At 37.8% G+C, this 21,544-nt stretch overlaps 2 protein-coding genes across 2 annotated transcripts in view; both read left to right on the plus strand.

Moving 5' to 3' along the window:
• Window positions 1–6,916, plus strand: part of LOC121387863 (WW domain-containing adapter protein with coiled-coil homolog) — a 35,407-nt gene extending 28,491 nt beyond the window's left edge. The window contains exons 10-13 of the mRNA XM_041519091.1: window positions 1,733–1,949; window positions 3,702–3,876; window positions 4,497–4,624; window positions 5,007–6,916. Coding sequence (XP_041375025.1) covers window positions 1,733–1,949; window positions 3,702–3,876; window positions 4,497–4,624; window positions 5,007–5,079 — 593 coding nt within the window. The 3' untranslated portion in view covers window positions 5,080–6,916. The remainder of the gene's footprint in view (window positions 1–1,732; window positions 1,950–3,701; window positions 3,877–4,496; window positions 4,625–5,006) is intronic.
• A 14,455-nt stretch (window positions 6,917–21,371) lies between these two features.
• Window positions 21,372–21,544, plus strand: part of LOC121387711 (MAGUK p55 subfamily member 7-like) — a 60,858-nt gene continuing 60,685 nt past the window's right edge. Inside the window, exon 1 of the mRNA XM_041518906.1 lies at window positions 21,372–21,471. The gene's annotated coding sequence lies outside the window, so the exon portion shown is untranslated. The remainder of the gene's footprint in view (window positions 21,472–21,544) is intronic.

Here is a 21,544-nt window from a genome sequence, read left to right on the forward strand (position 1 = left end):
TAGGCGTATTAATATTTTAATGGCACTGCTAAGATATGCATTTAAATTGCAGTACTCATTAAAAGTTAAATAAAAGCATTGTGATAATATCTACAAGGTTTCAACGTGTTACTAGTAGTTACAATCGGCTACCTTATTTTTGATTTAAATAATTATTTTCGTCACATACTGCCTTGTAAATCCATAAATACTCTTTTGTAAATAGTTGTGTCTTTAAAGCCGTCTAAAGTCGAGTCATGAAAATAAAATCATGTTTGCATCCTCCACTGGTGAACATGACTTCCAATGTGATTAAAAAGACATTCATGACTGGAGAAGTGGTTTTGTGGAGGGACCCGTTATCACGATAAGCACGAGATGATTGGAGAGCAACATAACACATATATACGTTGAACATTTAAAATAATTAATGTTTGAGTTTCAAACAGACAAGTAAAGACACACAGTGACTCATTTTAATACATAATAAAACCAGGCTCTAAATGGGACAGGACCGACTTTGTCCAAAACTCAACTGGGGCTGAATTATTTCCAAACGCTTGAAATTCAAGTTAAGGGAGATAACATCATAATGAAGAATTACCTCCCTTGACATGTTTACTTTTGAATACTGGAAAATCGTTATTCATAGTCTGATATGACTTCTCAAACTTTTATTTTGCAAACAAATTACCGATAGAAGATAAATTGCTACTGCATTTTCCGATGTCCAGTTTTGTTGACAGATTAAAGTAAAATTATTGGACAGTCGCCAACTGGCGAATGTGATTTTATTTTTTAGAAGCCAGCGAATATTTTTAGTCACCGTGGCGAGTATTATACTCGCTTTGTAGAGCACTAGAACTTTGGAGATATGAAAAATGTTTAGGCTCAGTAGGAGACATGTATTGCTTTAGTAGTAGCAACATACAAGGTTTCTGCCAGAAAGAAATTTTGGGGTATGGCGCTATGGAATTTAATTTTTAGAATTTGTGTGCTGAATGTATCCACAGTTGACAGGGTTATATGGGGCCTCTCCCTGAAAGAAAATGGGTTACGTTTAGAGTTAGGGTTGAGGTTAAGAAAATCATACAGTAATGATAAGAGTCATTAATTTTGTCAAGATGTCGATAAACTTAAAAAAAAAAAAATCTGCAAAAACAAACAAATTGGGTATGGTGCCATACCCAAATGCTATTTTTGGGTGATGGTATTTTACCCGTTTTACCCTCTGGCAGAAACCCTGACAACAGGTTTCTTCTTCCTTATTCATGAGATGAAGTATCAAAATAATACATTAGACAGCAAATTCTCTATTTAAAAATGAGTTGAAATGCTATATGGTATTCTCATTCTTTTTAAAAAAAATTCTTTTTTTTTTCAGACAAAAATGTGGATTGAAATAAATATATGATCGCCTGGTTTTCTAAACCAAAAGTTAAAAAAACAACCCCCAAAACCCCCAACATTGGCCAATGAAAACTGCAAGAATTATAATTTCTTTCACACTTCACTGAATGCAAATCCAGGTTTGCGTAACCTATTTGTGTTCGTGCATTAAATTTAGGACATCATTTACATGGACATAGTGGGCTGTACAAGAAGGAATGAGCTACATAATTTATTTTTGCTTAGTTGACCGATAAATTTTCAACTATCAGTATCTTGAAACTGCATGTTAAGACACCAATTAGCTGAAATGTGATGAGGTATCGTTAAAAACATTTTAAAGTTTCTTATGTTTTGATTGCAGTGGCTCAAAATGTCCAGCCATCACCACAGCAACAACAACAACAGTCCAAACAGTTGTCGAGTCCGCAACAGAGCCGTCACTCGGTGCATCACCTTGGCAACAATATACAGGGTCCTCCTCCTCTCTGTTCCCAGCCGCTGGAGCAGAACATAAACAGTGGCGACCACCACCACCACGACCACCACCAGAGTCCAGTGTCTGATGCGAGTCCCACATGGTAACAATACTCACTGGTCTTGAGTCCCTACCGGTCCCACATGGTAACAATACTTGCTGGTCTTTATTCCCCACCGGTCCCACGGGGTAACAATACTCGCTGGTCTTTAGTCCCCACTGATCCCACATGGTAACAATACTCGCTGGTCTTTACTCCCCTACCAGTCCCACGTGGTAACAATACTCACAGGTCTTTAGTCCCCACTCCCCATGGTAACAATACTCACTGGTCTTCAGTCCCACGTGGTAACAATACTCACAGGTCTTTAGTCCACTCCGGTCCCACATGGTAACAATACTCACTGGTCTTCAGTCCACTACCGGTCCCACATGGTAACAATACTCACTGGTCTTCAGTCCACTACCGGTCCCACATGGTAACAATACTCACTGGTCTTTAGTCCCCACATGGTAACAATACTCACTGGTCTTCAGTCCACTACCGGTCCCACATGGTAACAATACTCACTGGTCTTTAGTCCCCACATGGTAACAATCAGGGTTCGTATGCGAAAACCCTTGAAAATAAACTAATATATTCCAGTGCTTGAATACCCTTGAAAATCATCTTGCGGTCTGGAAAACCCTTGAAAATGATAATTTGATGTCAAATAAAATATAAACGCCTAAAACGGAGGCTTTATTTACTTTATTTAACATGTAATTAAATTATTTGTTTCATTTCCGCGGGACAATCAAATGCCAATCGATGTTTACCAGCTCAGTTGACGTGTGAATGTTTGTTGTTTTTTATCTCACGATGCGAGAATCAAGCGGCCACGAGATCCAAGCGACAGCGTTGCCATATTGGAAAAGAAAGTTTGTCACTTTTTGCCGCTGGGTATTTAGCAAGTTCAGGGAGCGTGTCAAGTTAATGAATCTATTGTAAACCCACAAAGATGGTTGGCACTTGCGTGTTTAACGACCTGTGGAAACTCGGTACGGTCCTGGAATTTGGGTAAAGTTGACCTGGAAAGTGCTTGAAAAACCCTTGAATTTTGACTTCCTTTAAGTGTATGAATCCTGAACAATACTCAGTGGTCTTCAGTCCACTACCGGTCCCACATGGTAACAATACTCACTGGTCTTTAGTCCCCACCGGTTCCACATGGTAACAGTACTCACTGGTCTTAAGTCCCCACCGGTTCCACATGGTAACAGTACTCACTGGTATTTGATCCCCACCGGTCCCATATGGTAACAATACTCACTGGTCTTTAGTCCCCAACAGTCCCACATGGGAACAACACTCGCTGGTCTTTAGTCCCCTTCCGGTCTAACCTTTTCATGCATTATTGCATATTAAAGTAAATTCTTGTTACCTGTTTCATTTGAAATGCATTCATTCCAGGCAGTGTTTTTATTGAAAGATCCAAACTATATTCGTTTTCTTTATTTAGACCGCAAAATATCTATATTACTAAAATAAAACTGTTGGACATAACATTTCATTGAAGTCATGAACAAATGACAATTCTATTAACACAGGCTGCAAATTTAGTAGGATTCTGTGCTTCCACGAATAGAAGATTTTGAAAGAAAGAATGTTTTATTTGATGACACACTCAGCTTATTTATAAATATGATTATAGAAACTTACAGTATCTAGAGTATATCTTTCTTTCGTTTTTTTACTGTAGGCTAATCCTAAAATAATCCTCCAAATTGTGTAGAAATCCAGTTGTTCATTCAGAATTAAAACATTTTTATGGTTGGCCTTAAAAATAAAAAAATAAACATTCTTTTTTTTCAGGAGTCCCAAACAGAGTACCAACCCAACCCAAATTGCCCCAGTGACGAGTGCTCTTTCAGGTGCAATAATCAAGAAGGAACAATCAGTGGAACTGACACCGTCGCTTAGCAACTACTTCAATGAAAAACTTATAGGTCATGTCCTTGGCTGGCAGGCAGAACACGTGGAGAGACAGGTACTAAATCAGATTGAGAAATGTTAGAAGTAAATGTGTCGATTAATTAATGCTAGTAAAATAGACACATTAATAATATGATCACAGAAATCTCAGTATCTACAATAATTGTCGGTGATTTATCGTAATCTTGGGGTTTCATTGGAACTTGTTTTCCATGCAAGTGGCGAATACAGCACACATCCAGAATCTTTGAAAAACTTTAAACCTAAGTCCAAAAGATAATGTGATAATGTTTTCAAATGTATATATATTTTTCGTTTTGAAAAGCTGTTATAAATTGTGTTGGTAGTTTGAGGCTCTATTATTGTGTTAGTTTATCACAGCTTTCAATGGTCTGATCATAATGTTTATCTTTTTGAGGATTTTATTTCTGATCTGTTGTGTTAAGTGTCTGTGTGTCTTTCATAAATGTTTCTTTTTACAGCTTATTTATGCTGTGTTTTATGGATAATTTTAGAATTTCTGCCTTTATTCTGGTTCGTTGTCATTTACCTTTGTTTGAAACCCAAAAGCTCATGTGTTGTTGGGGTTTTTAAGAGTTTTGTGTGCCAGGGTGTCTATTAAACATTGTTTAATTGATTGATTGATTGATTGATTGTTCTTGCGTTGTGTTCCAGGCACATCTTTACTGTGACGAAGGGCTGGCGTTGGGCAGTTTGCAGTGTAGTCGGGTTTCCGTGGAGCTGAAGAAAGACCGGTCACTAGTACGGACAGCTGAGATACAGTCCACTTTACACGAACAAAGGTTAGAACATTCTAATTTTCACTGGGCTTGAAACCATTCATGGCTTACACACAATAAAAATTTGAAGTTATCCATTTGATTTTGCTAAATCATGTTCCAAATTAATGCACATACCACATAGAAGAAAGTTTTTTGGAGTTTTAATCATCTGTAACAATGTTTTCAGGATTTCCACTGTTTGTCCGAAATTTTCCATATTTTCCATTCCTATTTAAAAAATTCCTGATTTTTGTATTTACCTAACCAAATCTCTGGCATGAAAAATAGATTGCACAAAACTAGATTGGAGCAAGCAATGTGTGGGGAAAAAAAATTGTTCAATCAATTTTACAGGGCATATATTTTTTATTTTCCTTACACAACATTTTGTTGTTTGTTTCAGAATTTTATTTCTCGACAAGCAGATCAGTGAAATAGACGGCCTGAAGACTCCATCGACGTTCCTTCCATCCTGACACCATCTGTGATGGCACCCAGCTCCGTGCGATATCGTGTGATATTCAACACCAGCTACGGCTGCAGTGGCCTCAGACCTTTAAATGTTGTGTTTGCCTTCACGACGAACGGAGGGAGACGGCCCTCACAAGCGGGGAAACTCTACAAGTCCTCCTGGCTGGCTTTTAGCAAACGAGACAGAATGGGGTTTAGAAGAACAAAATATGGAGAGAGATTGAGAAAGAGAGAGAGAGAGATACAGACGGATGGACGAACCACTCGCCAGTTTGTTGATCTGGGACAGGCATTTTGATGTGAACGACATCTGGTTCTGTCGTTGAAACATTGATTATTAACTCTTCAGAAAGTATTGTCTATATGATAAAACATATTTTTTATTCTGGCAAATATTTTTCCAGTGTTAGTAATTTACTAGTGTTACCTTTTGTAGTTCTATGTTAAGTTAATGTTTCCCAGCCCAAAAGAATCTTTTTGTAGACATGCATAATTTTTTAAAATGAAGAGAAGAGTTCTATTGTCCGTAATTCATAATATGAAATATTTAGGAAAGACTGATTTTGGGAAATATATTAAGAAATACATTCTAAAAATGTTCTGTGGTTACAATTTAGGTATTGTCTGTTTTAAGTCTGTCTTGTTTTTAAAAAATGCATACTAGTTTTCACATCCAAGTTAGACAAAAAGAAGTCTGAAGTAAACCGACTGTAATTTCTTAGTGATACAAAAACAAACTTGTAGGAAATAAACTGACTAAAATTTCCGAATTAGACAAAAAGAAACTTCTATAATGCAAAACAACTGAAATTTTGTTAATTTTGCCTCTAGCAATATTATTTCAACACAAAAAAAAAAGAAGAAAAAAAGCATCTTATGAAAAGTTAACTTTCTTTATGATTTGAACCCTTCACATCTATGGCATGCACATACCACTGACTTCAATCCAGTGCCAAAGACTGATGGAATGAGCAAAAAAGATTTCAGTATTGACCTCACGAAAGCTGCTGTTGTCTTCCGCAAATAGTAAATAAATTGCATGTTCTCCAACATAAATTATATACAATGTAAATGGTAGATTGATCATAGCTTTATAACGTAATTAAAGGGGCTTTTGTCTTCGGTAGGCTGTAGATTTTTGAAGCTATTTTGGCGCTACGATAACGTAAAACCAACGTAAGCTATAACATCACTACAACACTCGCCAAAGAATGCAACGGTTTTACATCTATCGTAGTTCTAAAATAGCTTAGAAAATGAAAGACCAGTCTATCATATTCCGATATCGTGGTCCATGATGCGATGCATCGATTTAGGGTCCCTGTATAGCAATACATAAGATATACATATATGTGTCGCTCACCTTAATTTCTGACGTTCTTTACCTTTTCTGTTTTGCATAAAATTAATTTTGAGCTACTGCAAACATAAAGTTGACCAAAACCACATAGGATTTGCTAAAATGTACAAGTTAAGCTAGATGACATAAGTTATATATATAAGTAATGGGATAAAATTGTGGTAATTGCTGAAAATACTTTATACTGTCAAACGCTTGGGTCAGTGCCAGTAGCAGGGCTCAAAGGTTAGAATTTGTCGCATACAGCAGTCTTTTAAAAACATTGCCATGGGTGAAGCGGCCCACTGATGGCAATTTTGAGCCTGACTATGGCAGTCTTTCTCTCTCTTTTGCAAAGTGACTCTTGCAGCAAATCGACACAACTGAAAGGTTATTTTACTGATGTAAAAAAATGTAACACTAAGAAACAGAGTAATTACAAACATTTGTTAATTAAGTCAAAATTACACCAAACAACTAAAACAAGAATTTGTTTTGTTTAATGGACACCATTAGAGCACATTGATTGATTAATCGTCGGTTATTGGATGTCAAACATTTGGTAATTCTGCCACGTCATCAGAGGAAACCTGCCACATTTTTCCTAATGCCGCAAAGGATCTTTTATATGCATAGGAAAGCACATACCACGGCTAGGGCTTATAACCAGATTTTGTTTTTTTACATGATTAGTAAACCTGTTACATACTTAATGAAATTGCTTATCCGATGCACAAATGCAATGATTGTTAGTGCAATTTGCATAGGCCTGCAATACATTTCCAGTGAAATTATTTATAATCGGTTGCTGCATTCAGTTGAAGGGTTATTGTGCATTACATTTATAGTCTTTACTAGGAAAGGTAGATGATCATTCACACTCCACACTCGCTTAGGAAGTTCTAGGAGAGCTACAAATTGATCGCCTTGCAATAAACATTTGTAATAAATTTGATTTGAAACTTCTTGTGATTTCAGGAGAGTGATTTTCAGCTCGCCTTGATTTTGCTCCTGGCAGGGCCTGTTTCAAAGACTGGTGCATGGTAACATGTTTAAGAAATGTTTAAAAGATAGATTGTCATTAGAAAATGTTCAGAGAAAAACCATTGAATGAGCAACAATCTTTAAGATATTTAAAATAAATGTACATGCACATGGAAACCTAGTATTCCAGGCAGAAATACTTTTACTGGTGCAATACTAATGCTGTTACGCTTAATACAGGGCAAACTTGTGTGATAAAACCATATAGAAAATTTCTGCTTTAACATAGATGCATAGCAGATCCTATAAATATATATTTGTCAGGGGTTGAAATTTCTGCTGGATATTTGGTTCGGCAAGCTACAAATTCTGCCAGCCCGATTCAAAACCCATTGGACCAAACATTGACTCAAACTAATGTGTTCACATAATTACCATTCAAACCGGATAACAGGCACAAAAACAAATCTCCCAGCCTGTGGCGATGTGGTAAAAACTGGTCAAAACAGCTTGATTTCGACCCCCTGTTTTTGAAAAAATCTGATAACCTGTTTTCTATAAATGTTGAAAAGGTTTTGGGATAGCCAGGTACGTTTATCATAGAAACCATAGTGTCATTAAAACCATGAATACGATACATAAGTTCACAAAAACTGCATGTAAACAGTTTGTTTTCAGTTAAAACCATTTCAAAAAAAAAAAAAAAAAAAACCATTTTGATGATGTCACCATTGCAATTGAAAAGTAAACAGATGGCTATCGGTTTATATATTAAAAAATTGCATATCTTGGTGTTCATTGAAACATTTGTAAAAATAGCTGTTAATGTTGCTAAAACTGAGTATTTTTGTTTCCACACGGGAATGTAAACTCCCAGCACATACATTTTTAGTGTTTTAATTGTGTTTGTGCATACCACCAAGTAAAATTATTCACATTGTATCACAGCGTTGGGTTTTTAAAATTATTATTTAAAAATAATTACATTTCTGTTACATCCATTGCCACGTAACGTCATCCTATTGGTCCAAGCACAGCAACAGGAGTTTGTTCATTTCTCAATGAATGTAAAAAATTAAGTAGTCTGAAAACTGAAATCTGATGGCGTCATTTTATACAATGTAACCTACTTTGCATACTTAAGTGAGAACGGATTCGCTGATTCATAGTTTGCGGATTATTTTTTTTTCATATCCCGAAAAACATAAAAGAAATAGCAGACAATTGTTAAAATAATAATAAAACACATTTTTCATTACCACAACATTATCTCTGAACTATTTTCTCTTATCTTGCATGTGATGTGATATTAATATTGACTGATAGGGCAACAAGATATATATATATTAGTCTTTAAGAATCTTCTTATGTTATCTTGTTTATTCATGTTATTTACAGTCTGTCAACACCTTTACCCATAGGTGTTTGAACAGAGAAGGCCTTCTCTTTTGTTTAGTGGTTTTTTTTATTAAGGGACGGACCCTAGTTTTTAAATACTGAGGCATATTTTTCATTATTAAGAGCTGTTTATGATCACTGGAATCAACATTACTTGCATTTTATTGCTTAGATTATCCATTTCCGTACAACCAAAGTGTTTCTGGTCATCCTGGTGTTTCTAATACCACAAACTGCATTTTTCATATTTTTAAAAACGCACTGTGTCTGAGAAGCAGCGGTTATGGGTAGTAGCATTTTTGTCTATTTTGAAGGGTATTTCAATGTCGCAGACTCTTTGTTTCACTCGGTTGTATCCAGACTTATTACAGATTTGTAAATTAACCAAACTTAGTGTTCATGTTTACAGGTTGAAACTAGGGTCTAGGTGTAAAATATTTCTCAGTGTTTAAAAGCTAGGGTCTGTTCCTTTAAACTGTCGCAATCTACTCTGCCCTCAAAATGAGCTGTAGTTGGCAAAACCGATTAATAGGTTACGTTGTCATAACCGATTAGTAGGTTACGTTGTCATAACCGATTAGTAGGTTGCGTTGTTATAACTGATTTTTTTAGGTTTATGGTGTCGTAACCGATTTATAGGTTACGTTGTCATAACCAATTAGTAGGTTACTTTGTCATAACTGATTCAGTTGTTAGTTTTGAAACTTCAACGGGAACGCAAAATAGGCTGCCGAATCAGAATTGTAAGATATTAAACAAGCTTCCATTTTATATCATGTTTATGTCACAGGAGACAATGAAACTTATTTCACGAGGGACATAAACATGATATGAAATGGTAGCAAGTTTAATATTCTATTTATTACACATAATCGATTTGAATTGACTCGCTGAACTAGTTTTCCTACAGGTTTTAGTGGGACGTAACACTTTGATATGAACCAAGATATTTTTAACCAAATGGGTAATGATGTATTATACTAAATGCCAGATGAATGGATCATACTAAACACCAGCATGGCATTCAGTTGAATGAAGCACTAAGTTAAAACTGCAAAACTATTTCCGTTGAACGATATGTTAGTGGCATGTGTTTGCAGGTGGTCAAAAGCATTCTCATAGACTTCAAATAACAAAGATTGCAGACATATCATGGAGTATACAACATATGGATCGTATCTGACACCAAAATATTTGATGAGTAAATTTCAGTGTCTTTAGATGTATAATAGGATTTTGTTTAATTTCCAAAAGATGAAATCCTGCAATCGGGGTTTCTGCCAGAGGGTAAAACCATATCCAAATTATTTTATTTTTTATTTTATTTTTTTGACAAAATTGATTACTCTCATACTGTATGATTTTCTAAACTCATTTTCTTTCTGCGGGAGGCTCCCATACCCCCTACTGACTATGTTTGCATTCAATTCCATAGAACCATACCCAAAAATTTCTTTCTGGCAGAAATTATGGCTATGTCTTAATGCAATTAAAATGGTGCTTCTAAGAGTTTTCAGCAACATAAACAATACAGTAAACTTAATTAGAAACATGTGATTTCATTTAGATATTATTTGTTAGCGTAAGCACCATCACAAGAATGTTTTTTTAGTTTTTTTTAAACATGCATTACGAGAATAGTAACCGAATTGGTTACGACTTACAAATACGAACATATCTACTAATTGGTTATGCTAACTGTAGCTCATTTCAAGGGCTGGTATGAAGAAAAAAAAGTACTGTGTACCCACCAAGCATAAAAGTCTCATCCTCTTCCTCTTCCTCACCCCCCCCCCCCCCACCCCCACCCCCCAATTTCAGATTGGCCCATATATAACAGTATGGTTCTTAAAGAGTAGGGGTTTGTAAGAAACATTACTAGAAAAATATTTGCTATCAAAATTGTCTCCCTTTTTAAACTGAACTCTTTTTCTGTGTTCTTCCACACACGACTCATACAGATTTGAAAAGTGCTTCAATTTCATTGGTCCTAATGAAAAGGTCTCAAAAGGTCAAAAACCATTTAAAAAAAAAAAAAAAAAAGTGCTTGAATTTGAGAAAAATCATCTTGAAAAGTGCTTGAATCGCATATTTCCGCTGATAAATATTATAAAGTTGACCTTCCTCAATTTTATTTCTTCCTAATTCCAACATTTGTCAGATGGTATTATCGACAATTTTTACTAATTTACTAATTGTTGGATATATACTGTTACGCATGCCGACGAATATATGAGATAAGTGTTGCTAGTTGAATATGGTGAATGCAAAAGCCCTTGAAAACTGGAACTTTACAGTAAAAAAGTGCCTATCAAATTATGTATGAACCATTTATGAGCTATGCTAAGAAGACAAACTGTTAGCTTTTTGTTTTATTCCATGGTTTATCACTTTTTAAAATCATGAAACATTGGACCATAATATGCAGGCCTCTTAAAATCTCTGAGAACGATCGTTTAGTTTACATGTCTCTCGCGCAAGTCTAGTAACCCATTTTTCATTTGCACATTAAATTGAGGACATCATTTGACGGGTTACGCAAAAACGAAATGCGTTGCCTGAATTTGTTTTTGTGTAACCCATAAATGGTTTACACCAATTGTTTATTATCAGAGTCCTGACATGCACACTCCTTGTGGGACTAGCGTCATTTAAATTGTATGCGTCACAGTGATTTGTACCAGTGTGAGGTGAGGGGGCAAAATGTGGTTAAAAATGTATCTTATGTCACATGGCAGACCTCAGGTGTGTATGGAAATCGTCACTTTTTCATTGAAAAGGGAAACCATTGAAAGCTGCTGTTTGAAATGAGCTTTAAAATTACTTTCTGATGCTAGAAGCAATTGCCCGACTACTATTTTCTGTATATTGTAACTTATTTTTATTTATAATTGAATGTCCCCTTTTTTTCTTTTTCTTTTTTTTTTTCTTTTTTTTAATATATCCTTTTAAAAATGTTTTGGCTGATTAACTGCTATGTGAAATATGTTCAAACTGAATTTGCTCTGTCAAAATGTTAAGAATTTTATTATTATTATTATTATTCTGTACTTTTCATTAAAAATTTCACGACTTTGTAATAAATGTCCATATTTGACCTAAAACGTTGGCTGGTTTATGCAAGATGCCAGTACTTAAATAAATTGGATTTAAACAACATTATAAAGTAAATACTAGTTATTTGATGCTATTGAATTGGTATTTAGTGTTTAATTCAAGTTTTATTAAATCAAATGTTAAAAATAATTTTGCCAAACTGCTTCCGTTTTTAATTTGGGTTACAAGTACATTTGTAGGTAGTTGGGGGGTGGGGGGGGGGTAAAAGTATGAAATGTTCTACCATTTTTATCAAATGTTTTGTACCTTTAAACTTCAAGTTGAACTGTTATACAGGTACACTTCAAGTGTTTGTTTATTTATTGAAATATTACACTATTTTTAATTGAAATTTAATGTGTACAAATTGTATGTATGTAAAGAAAACACATTGAAATAGATTTTATTTTAACTCCTTCACCCTCCTCTCTTTTCTCTCCTCCTCCTTTCTTCTTCTCTCCTCCCCCCCCCCCCCCCCCCCCCCCCATCACAGTACAATCCATTAATTATGCTGTGGTGCTCTTGTTGAAATTGGTTCATCAGGGGCGTAGCGAGATCGGGGGGGTGGGGGGTGGGGGTCGAATATGAACCAAGTGGACCCTTTTTCTATTTTGTTTTTGCACCACCAGAAACTCCATATGTATAAACCTGTATGTTTTAGTTCTGAAAGCGACCATTTGCTTTGGGGGGGTGTCGTCCGAACCCCCCACCCCAGTCTACTCCCCTCGTAGGGTTAAAAGTGTTTTGACACCAATTGTAAATTTTACCGTTAATGGGAGACAAATTGTTCTTCAGAAAATATTTTTGTTTCCTTTTAATGGATGTTTTCTTGGGAGAAAGGACAAAACAATGAATTAACACATGGCAGATTTCTGAAACTGATTCTTGTTGCAATTTAATATTGGGGAAAAAAAATCTTAAAATTAAAATGCCTTCATCAGTCTTTCATGATAACTATTTTTAAAAAAAGATTGTACTTTTGTTTTTTTCTTCTTTTTTTTTTAATTGTAAATTTTTCACTACAAAAAAACAATGCATTCAAGATATCATCAGTTGGAACTGGTGATGAGATAAGTTAATGATTACATTGCTTTTGTATGTCTGACCATGCTGTCAGGCTGACCAGGTATGTATGTGTGTGGTGTGTGCGGGTGGGAGGAAGGGGCGAGGTTGGTACAGTATGTGTATGATTTTTTTTACACACTTGGGCATTGCGTGAGGATGGATGCACATATGGGCGGGTGCGAGTTTGTGTGTAGCTAGCTGTTTGTTTGTTTCTTATGTACATGGTAGCCATTGGTTGAAATAAACCATAACAACTCTAAATGCTTGTTGTTTTTAATGCACTGCCAGGGTTATATTTGTTGTATCTGTGAAAATGTCCTTCACAGGTGAATTTAAAAGGAGTCTGGCAACCTCAAGCCATATGACTATTTTCTTTTTACACTGATGCCCCTGACTGCTTTTTAGTCAAGTTACATTTACTGTTAAAATGACACACCCTTGTTTTTAAAACACTGCAGCATGTGTCTGAGCCATTTTTGGATAAATGACTGAAATCGGATATTTAATACTTAAATTTTATTGTTTAGAATATCTATTTTCGTACATCAGAAGTCTTTGTGGTGTTAAATAATGCCACGAAATACTTTTTGTTTTACAATTCTAAAAACATACCGCTGAGAAATAACTTCTATGGAAGAGCTGTAGAGGGTATTTCCTCATTTTAAATACGCAGACAAAGTTTTAACTATTTAATTATAGGTCGCAGACTATTGTTTTAACTATTTAAGTTCAGGTTGCAGACTTGTTGGACTGTATTTAGGTATTATAACTTTATCCAGATGTGTTACATTTTCATTTCAAATTTATTTTCATGCTTATATCCAATTACGGTTCAAGCACGCTGTCCAGGAGCCAAATGCCATTTGTTACCTTAACCTTGCAATGTTGTATTAAGGGGTTTTTTCTGTTGATTTTGGTAGCCCAGTGCCTATATTTTCAAAAACTGCTTTGATGTTGTCACCCTTGAGCAATTTGAGATATTCAAGATGTCGTCCAAGATGGCCACCATTACATATAAATGACCATAGCTCGCAACTTATTCATCCTAGGAAGGGTATTTTCATGTCTATACCTAGGTTTTAGGGGTCAACCTATCCATTAAAACCAATTATTATATTTTAAACGTATTACATCATTGTCAATTCCAAGATGGCCGCCATGACACTAAAATTGGCCTATCTCCTATACTTTTTACTCTAGGACAGTTATGAAGGTGTCTACCCCTGGGTATCTGGGGACAACAAATTTGATTTTACTAAATCAAAGTTCATATGCTGATCATGTCATCTGGAAATCCAAGATGGCCACCAGTTTACAAACACTATTCAGGAAATAACATCACAATACTAGTCCAGATTCGATATTTATTGAATTTAACTCCATTAAAACAGCTATTTTTTGTTGATTGTTAGTTGAGCGATGTCCTAAAAGATGGCACATAAATCTGATTGTTAGTTGGAGTCATGTCTCAACAGAGGGCTTGTCGATTTCATTTTCAAGATGGCTTTAGTAAATGTCAAAGCACATGTCTCCAAGGGCAAACTCATCCATGTTTGTATCGATAGTAGTTTCATTATACCAAGCATGTAAGTAAATCTAATGTAGCAAAATTAAAGAAAACAGATATTTGCCTCTGATCGTAGTAATGTTTTCCATTATAAGTACAAAATAAACCAAGATAATCCTGAGGTGAAAGTCATTGCATCCAAGGGAGAGCCCACTGGCAGGTACATGTACACATGCCTGGATGTTCTACATAGGCTATATACCTTTCCGGGATACTTTCTTGTAATCCTTACCTATTTTTAATATGTAAATCCAAGATTCAGTGTACCAGAGTTTCTATGCCAGGACAACCAAGAGATGAGGGTTGTGTACTTTCTTATATGGGCCCACCTTCTTCAGGCCTAAGAATGAATAGCTGGGCATACAGTAATACGCAAAGAAGAAGCACACTTTATATATAGAGATTGGAACATTGATGGCTGATACCGGTCTGTCCGATATAATGTCCTCTGTTTGTCGGTGTGCCAAAAATGCTCACTGGAAAAAAGTTTCCCCAGAACGTTCGAGCAATAAGAATGGTAGCTGAAGAGGCACTTCGTGGAATTGTTCAGGACAAACCACTATAGCGCAGTGATGACCTTATGCATATTCTTGAAACAGAAACCAACAGGAGCCAAACTGTCAAACTCTGGGTTGACGTCTTGATAAAGCCTGTCCGGCTCATCATGATGTTCATACGAGCTGAACGGGAAGGTGACTGGCCACTTCATCTGGCTACCTACAAGCAAATGCTACCATACTTCTTTGCTGCGGGACATGTGAACTATGCTAGGTATGGGTTGTGCTACCAGCGGGAGATGGAGCGGCTACCAGAAGAGGTATTGTCACACTTCCTCAAGGGTGAGCATGTCGTGCACCATTCTGCTGGATTGTGGAATGGCATTTGGAGCGATATGATGATTGAGACTACCTTCATGCGGTATGGTCATGCTCCTGGTGGGATAATTGGTATTACGATTAAGCCAGAGACCCTGAAGGTATGGGCACTTAGTCTGCATACATGCAGCCGATTAGAATCCGACCTCGATGATATGATAGATGAGGACACTCAAAACAAGGTGGTAACAGCACAAGGAAGAGGCAAAAGCCAGGATCGCTGAAGACAAAAAAGACCGAGATGGTATCAGACAAAAACTGGACTCTTGCATTGATCCTTTAGATTCTGCTGCACACCCAAGTGGTACTGTTAATGTAGTGAGCGGACAGATTGGTTCAAATGAAGTCAATGTCCACAACGCAGTCACAATCGGGGTTGAACAAATGAAAGCTTTTGAAAGTCGGTTACTGGGGGGACTTTACAAAACCATAACAAAGAAGGTTGTTACAATGGACCATGCAAGAAAACATGTGAAGGTCGGAGCTATGAAAGTATTTGACACCAATCTGATTTACTCAAGGGTGATTGGCCTACAGGCTAGTGGGCGGGACATTGATATTAAAGATGTGCTTGACCATGAACTTCCCCCAGTTCCAATATCAATGTTTCATGATTCTGGAGAAATGAGGATTGCCAAATTGAAATCAAACTTGAAGAAACTTATCCAGGTTGAGGTGTCTGGTAGGGTGGCTGGTGGTGCAAATGTTAGTGTGCTCGATGGCTCAGCGATATTCTGGGTAGTTCCTTGGCCTGCTGATGGGAATGTAAAGGACTATATCGCAAACTTCAAATGTGCCATAGGAAAAAGGTTACAAGTTGAGGACGTACACCTGATATTTGACAGATACTATGAGTACAGTACAAAGGGTGTCGCCCAAGGAACTAGGGCAGCTGGTGTTAGTAGGGTTCATCACTTGCAAGTCAACAGCAAGCTTCCAGCGCAGAAAGTCCTACTAGCCTCTTCAAAAAACAAGAATCAGCTCATGCAATTGATAGTTGATGATTTAGTCCAGGATAAAAAGTTCCATGAGGAAAACACACGAGGTCACAAGCTAGTGGTAACGGGAGCCGATCCTGTGCCGACAGAAATCAGCCAGGGCGGAATTGTAATCTTATGGGCAGATTTGGCAACCTCTCATGAAGAAGCGGATAAATCATTGTTCAACATGTTTTGAGTTGTGCTACGGAAAATGCAGAGAGTAAGATCACTGTGGTTGCTGATGACACTGATGTCTTTGTACTGTTAGTGCATTATTAACACAGGGTGAATATCAAGAATGTTGTATTGATGGAATCCCCTATCAAAGGAAGGACGGTGATTGACATTGGCAAAACAGTGCAAAAGCATTCTGAGATAGTAGAAAGTATATTGCCGGTGTATGCACTTTCTGGATGTGATACCGTTGCCTCCTATTTTGGAATTGGAAAGGCAACTGTTATCAAAACGCTTCGATCAGGGCACTCACTCTCATTGTTGGGTACACCAGGCAATTCTATGGCATCTGTTATTCAACAGGCTTCTTCCTTTATTTCCGCATGCTATGGACAAACAAATTGTAGTTCAATGTCGGAGACACGGCTAAAGGTTTGGCTGTCAAAAACGGGCAGAGGGTCATCAACACCGAAGTTGTGTACATTGCCACCAACAACTGAGGCATTCAAGGAAAATGTTAAAAGGGCGCATCATCAGGCCTTGGTGTGGCAGTCACTTGAAGCAGATAATCCACCTCAGCTGGAATCAACGGAATTTGGTTGGGTGCAGGATGACCAAAATAAGTCCCTTCAACCAGTCACCCTCCCAGATGAAGTAGAACTTGCCCCAGAGATGGTACTACGTCTGATAAAGTGTGGGTGCCACAGTGCTACTCCATGCAGTACACGTGCTTGTAGTTGCAACTCCGCAAACATGAAATGCACAATATTTTGTGCCTGTTATAATCAAGATTGCTGTAACCCGATATCATAGTTGACTGATGAATCTGGTAACTGAAGGTACTGACATAACTTGATAATGTACTTTAACAATTACATTGTAGTCGATGTAGTATAGAAGGTACACCAACTGGCAGCCTTGGATTTCCAGATGACATGATCAGTATATGAACTTTGATTTAGTAAAATCAGATTTGTTGCCCCCAAATACCCAGGGGTAGAAATCTTAATAACTGTCCTAGAGTAAATAGTATAGGAGATAGGCCAGTTTTTGTGTTATGGTGGCCATCTTGGAATTGACAATGATGTAATACGTTTTCAATACAATAATTGGTTCTAATGCATAGATTGACCCCTAAAACCTAGGTATAGACACGAAAATTACCTTCCTAGGATGAATAGGTTGCGAGCTATGGTCATTTATATGTAATGGCGGCCATCTTGGACGCCATCTTGAATATCTCAAATTGCTCAAGGGTGACAAAATGTCATCAAGCAGTTTCTGAAAATATAGGCCCTGAGCTACCAAAATCAACAGAAAAAAACACCTTAATACAACATTGCAAGGTTAACCCACTTTGCTCCCGGACTAATTAGTTGTTAGTTGGTTAGTGGTTAGTGAGAGAGAAGAGGGTGTAGTGGCCTTACACCTACCCATTGGGCCCTTAAGAACTCGCTCTGGGTTGGAGCCGGTACCGGGCTGCAAACCCTGTACCTACCAGCCTGTAGTCCGATGGCTTAACCACTGCGCCACCGAGGCCGGTGATGTGTTACAGGTTTGTAGATTAACTTAGTGTCCATTGTTTTCATGGGTTCAAAGTAGTGTGCGGCTTTAATGCCAGCAGTGTGGACATGATCTAGCTTGATCTATTATATGCACCATCACACAGACGGGATAGCACATACCATGGCATTTGTCACACCATTGCTTGAGGTGCTTGCATTGCAGGATCAAACCACCTTGGTGGATCCATTCAGCTGATTTGGTTTTTTGCTCATTCCAATCAGTGTACCACAACTCGACAAAGGCCGTGGTATGTGCTTTCCTGTCTGTGTGAAAGTGCTTATAAAAGATCACTTGGTGCATTAGGAAAATACACAGCTTTTCACTAATAACTAGGAGTCAGAATTACCAAATGTTTGACATCCAATAGCTGATGATTAATTTATTAATGTGCTCCAGTGGTGTCATTAACCAAAACAAACGTTTTTCTCCTCTTTTTGTTTTGTTTTGTTACATCAGTTGTAGACGAATGATCCAATTAAGACCACCAATACAGGGATCAATCCTAGATCGACTACACAAGGCGAGTGCTTTACCACTGGGCTATGTCCTACCCCTCCCACCCTCTGAAGTAAATATTTTTTAAAGATTTATTTTATTTTAACGACGCCACTAGAGAACATTGATTTATTAATCATCGGCTATTCGATGTCAAACATTTGGCAATTTTGAGTCTCAGACTAGAAAGCACATACCACAGCCTTTGATATACCAGTTGTACACTGGTTGGAATACGTAATAGCCCAATGGGCCCACCAACTGGGATCGATCCTAAACCGACTGCACATCAAGCGAGCGCTTTACCACTGGACTATGCTGTGCCCCCTGATAAAAAGTATGCCAGAAATTACCCACTGATGAATGTATGATGGCACAACCCATAATTATTACATTGTTAATGAGGGCCATTTCATGTAAGAAAACCCTTTTGTCCGGTCCGAAACACAGGCGTACGGGATCCCATTTTTGTAGGGGGAGGGACTGATTTTTGCCCAATTTAAACGAATATACCCGGATCTGGATAATGTTTATTCATATAGCATTATTACCAAACAGCAATATAGGGTTGCAAACTAATCACGACACATTTTTACATAGAATACAAGAAATATTTGAGTAGAATATTTGAGCAAATACAGGATGAAACTGTTTTAGGCCAGTTAATTTTGCCCCAGTGTCTCCTATCGTTTTTTTCCCCAATTCAAAGATTTGCACCAGCAGTTGCCCTCTTCCCAACTCCTCTCCTTCACTTGGGAAAGGGAATACAACCTTTAACAGCAAATGTTTAGACGATTGAACTAATTTATAGACAAAAATCTGTATGTGTAAAGCGCTGGGCCGTACAATAATTACAAGCTTGAACCAAAGTTAACGACGCCAATAGAGCACATTGGCTATTGGATGTGAACCATTTTGGTAATTCTGACATATTCTCAGAGAGGAAACCCGCTACATATTTCCATTCGTAGAAAGGGGTCTTTTATATGCACCATCGAATAGACAGGACAGCACATACTTTGATATACCAGTCGTCGTACACTGGCTAGAACTAGAAGTAGCTCACTGGGAAGTTTGAACCTGTATTAAATTGATTTGCAATAAAGAATATTCCAGACAGGACAGCCTTACATAAAATGGCCCTTTTTAAATTTAACCCTACGAATCCTATGAACAACTTTTATGTGATATCCTCAACATAACGGTGAAGAGATCACAGAGGCCGAGGCTTAGTCTTGGGAGTCTGGCGCTGTCAAAATACAGCGCATGTTCTATGTCGTCTGCTGCCAGATCTGTAGTTCGCGCCAGCACAGATGTGGGGTGTTTTGTCACATGTCGATTTAGTTTCAGTACGTTTCTTTTTTAACTGGTACCATACTCGCCATACCCTAAAATCGATGGTTGCCGCACGGACTATCTTTATACCATGCTTAGTGGCCCTTAACCGAGCGACTGCTGATTTTAAACCCTGATATTATCTATTATGGACGACAACCCGACAAGGTAGAACCCATGAACAAGTGACAATATTTCCCTAGCTTGATTCGACAGATCTATAAAACGTGCACGTGCAAATACGCCGCAGCGCTACAAGCTCGTGCAGCAAGTGTACACTATGTCGCGGCTGTATATCGAGCCTGGTACCCAATAATGCAATTTCCAAGTTTATAGTAGGCCTAGACTTTATAGATGTTATTACCAGTGTGTTTCGGTATCATCAATACCATATATTACGAATAAAAAGTGTATTCTGCGAGCATAATACATTATTTCTTTGGCTTCTTATTATCTAATGTCCAAATCAACGAAAACAAAGTGAGTTTGTAAAATAAAAATTGATATTAATTAAATGCTAGCCGAGTACTCTGCCGTTCGAGAGCTAGACGGACATTTATGATCGCTCTTATAATCGTCCAAATGCCCGTCTAGCTCTCGAACGGCAGAATACTCGGGCTAATTAAATGCATGGCTGCAAGGGTTTATGATTTGAACAAATTCTGGCAATCATTGCTCGTGTCATAGGCTACACAGCCCCACTGCACATCAAAACGAAATACCCTCGCATGGATCTCTTTACCAGCACTTTTTTTTGCATGCAGTATTCCCAAGTAGGCCTACTCTTTCCATTTGTGTTTCTCTCTCCTTCACCCCCCACCACCCCTCCATCTCTCAATTACGCCCTCCCTCCCCTCTTCCTCTCTTCCAGTGACTTCCACACCCCCTTACTCCTCGTATCTTGCCCCCCTTCTCCCTCATCCCTTTCCCTCCCTGTGTTTGTGTGTGTGCCCGTCTCTCTCTCTCTCTCTCTCTCTCTCTCTCTCTCTCTCTCTCTCTCTCTCTCTCTCTCTCTCTCTCTCTCTCTCTCTGTTTACCATCGAGGCCGTTTAAACTTTTGAAATCTTTCAGCAGAGGACTTGGAACATGAGAATGAACAATCGATTGATCGACCACCATTAATTAACACACCGTTGTATGCATCTGGGCCACAGCAGTGCCGATACGGAGGTTCGGAAATCTTCGACATTTTCCGTCCACGGAATGGCCGAGAGGCCGAAATGACAGATGTCAAAAGTGGTCAGTAAAATTTGACGGGGACACGCACGGGAGTGGAAGCAAAGAACTGTTATTTGATGATAGATCGCTGTTTGTCGTGCTAATGCTAAGCAACACGACTGTACCCTAGTCTGTTACATTATGCAGCTGGTAGAGGTTTTGACAAGACAAATTGCTTGACATGTCCAAGAATTTCGGAAGGAATCGTCGGAGACATACGATGGTGATTTGGTTTGATTCCCAAGCGTGAAGATTGCAGGACAGGTTGAATGTCGTCTGATACTAAATATTGCAGACATTTGGAGGTGAGGTTTGCTGTTATAAAAGACTATTTAGAAATTAACCGTGGCCAGATTGTTATGTCTTTCAGTTTAATTT

Source organism: Gigantopelta aegis, chromosome 13, assembly GCF_016097555.1.
Source record: "Gigantopelta aegis isolate Gae_Host chromosome 13, Gae_host_genome, whole genome shotgun sequence".
In the NCBI taxonomy this organism is placed as follows: domain Eukaryota; kingdom Metazoa; phylum Mollusca; class Gastropoda; order Neomphalida; family Peltospiridae; genus Gigantopelta; species Gigantopelta aegis.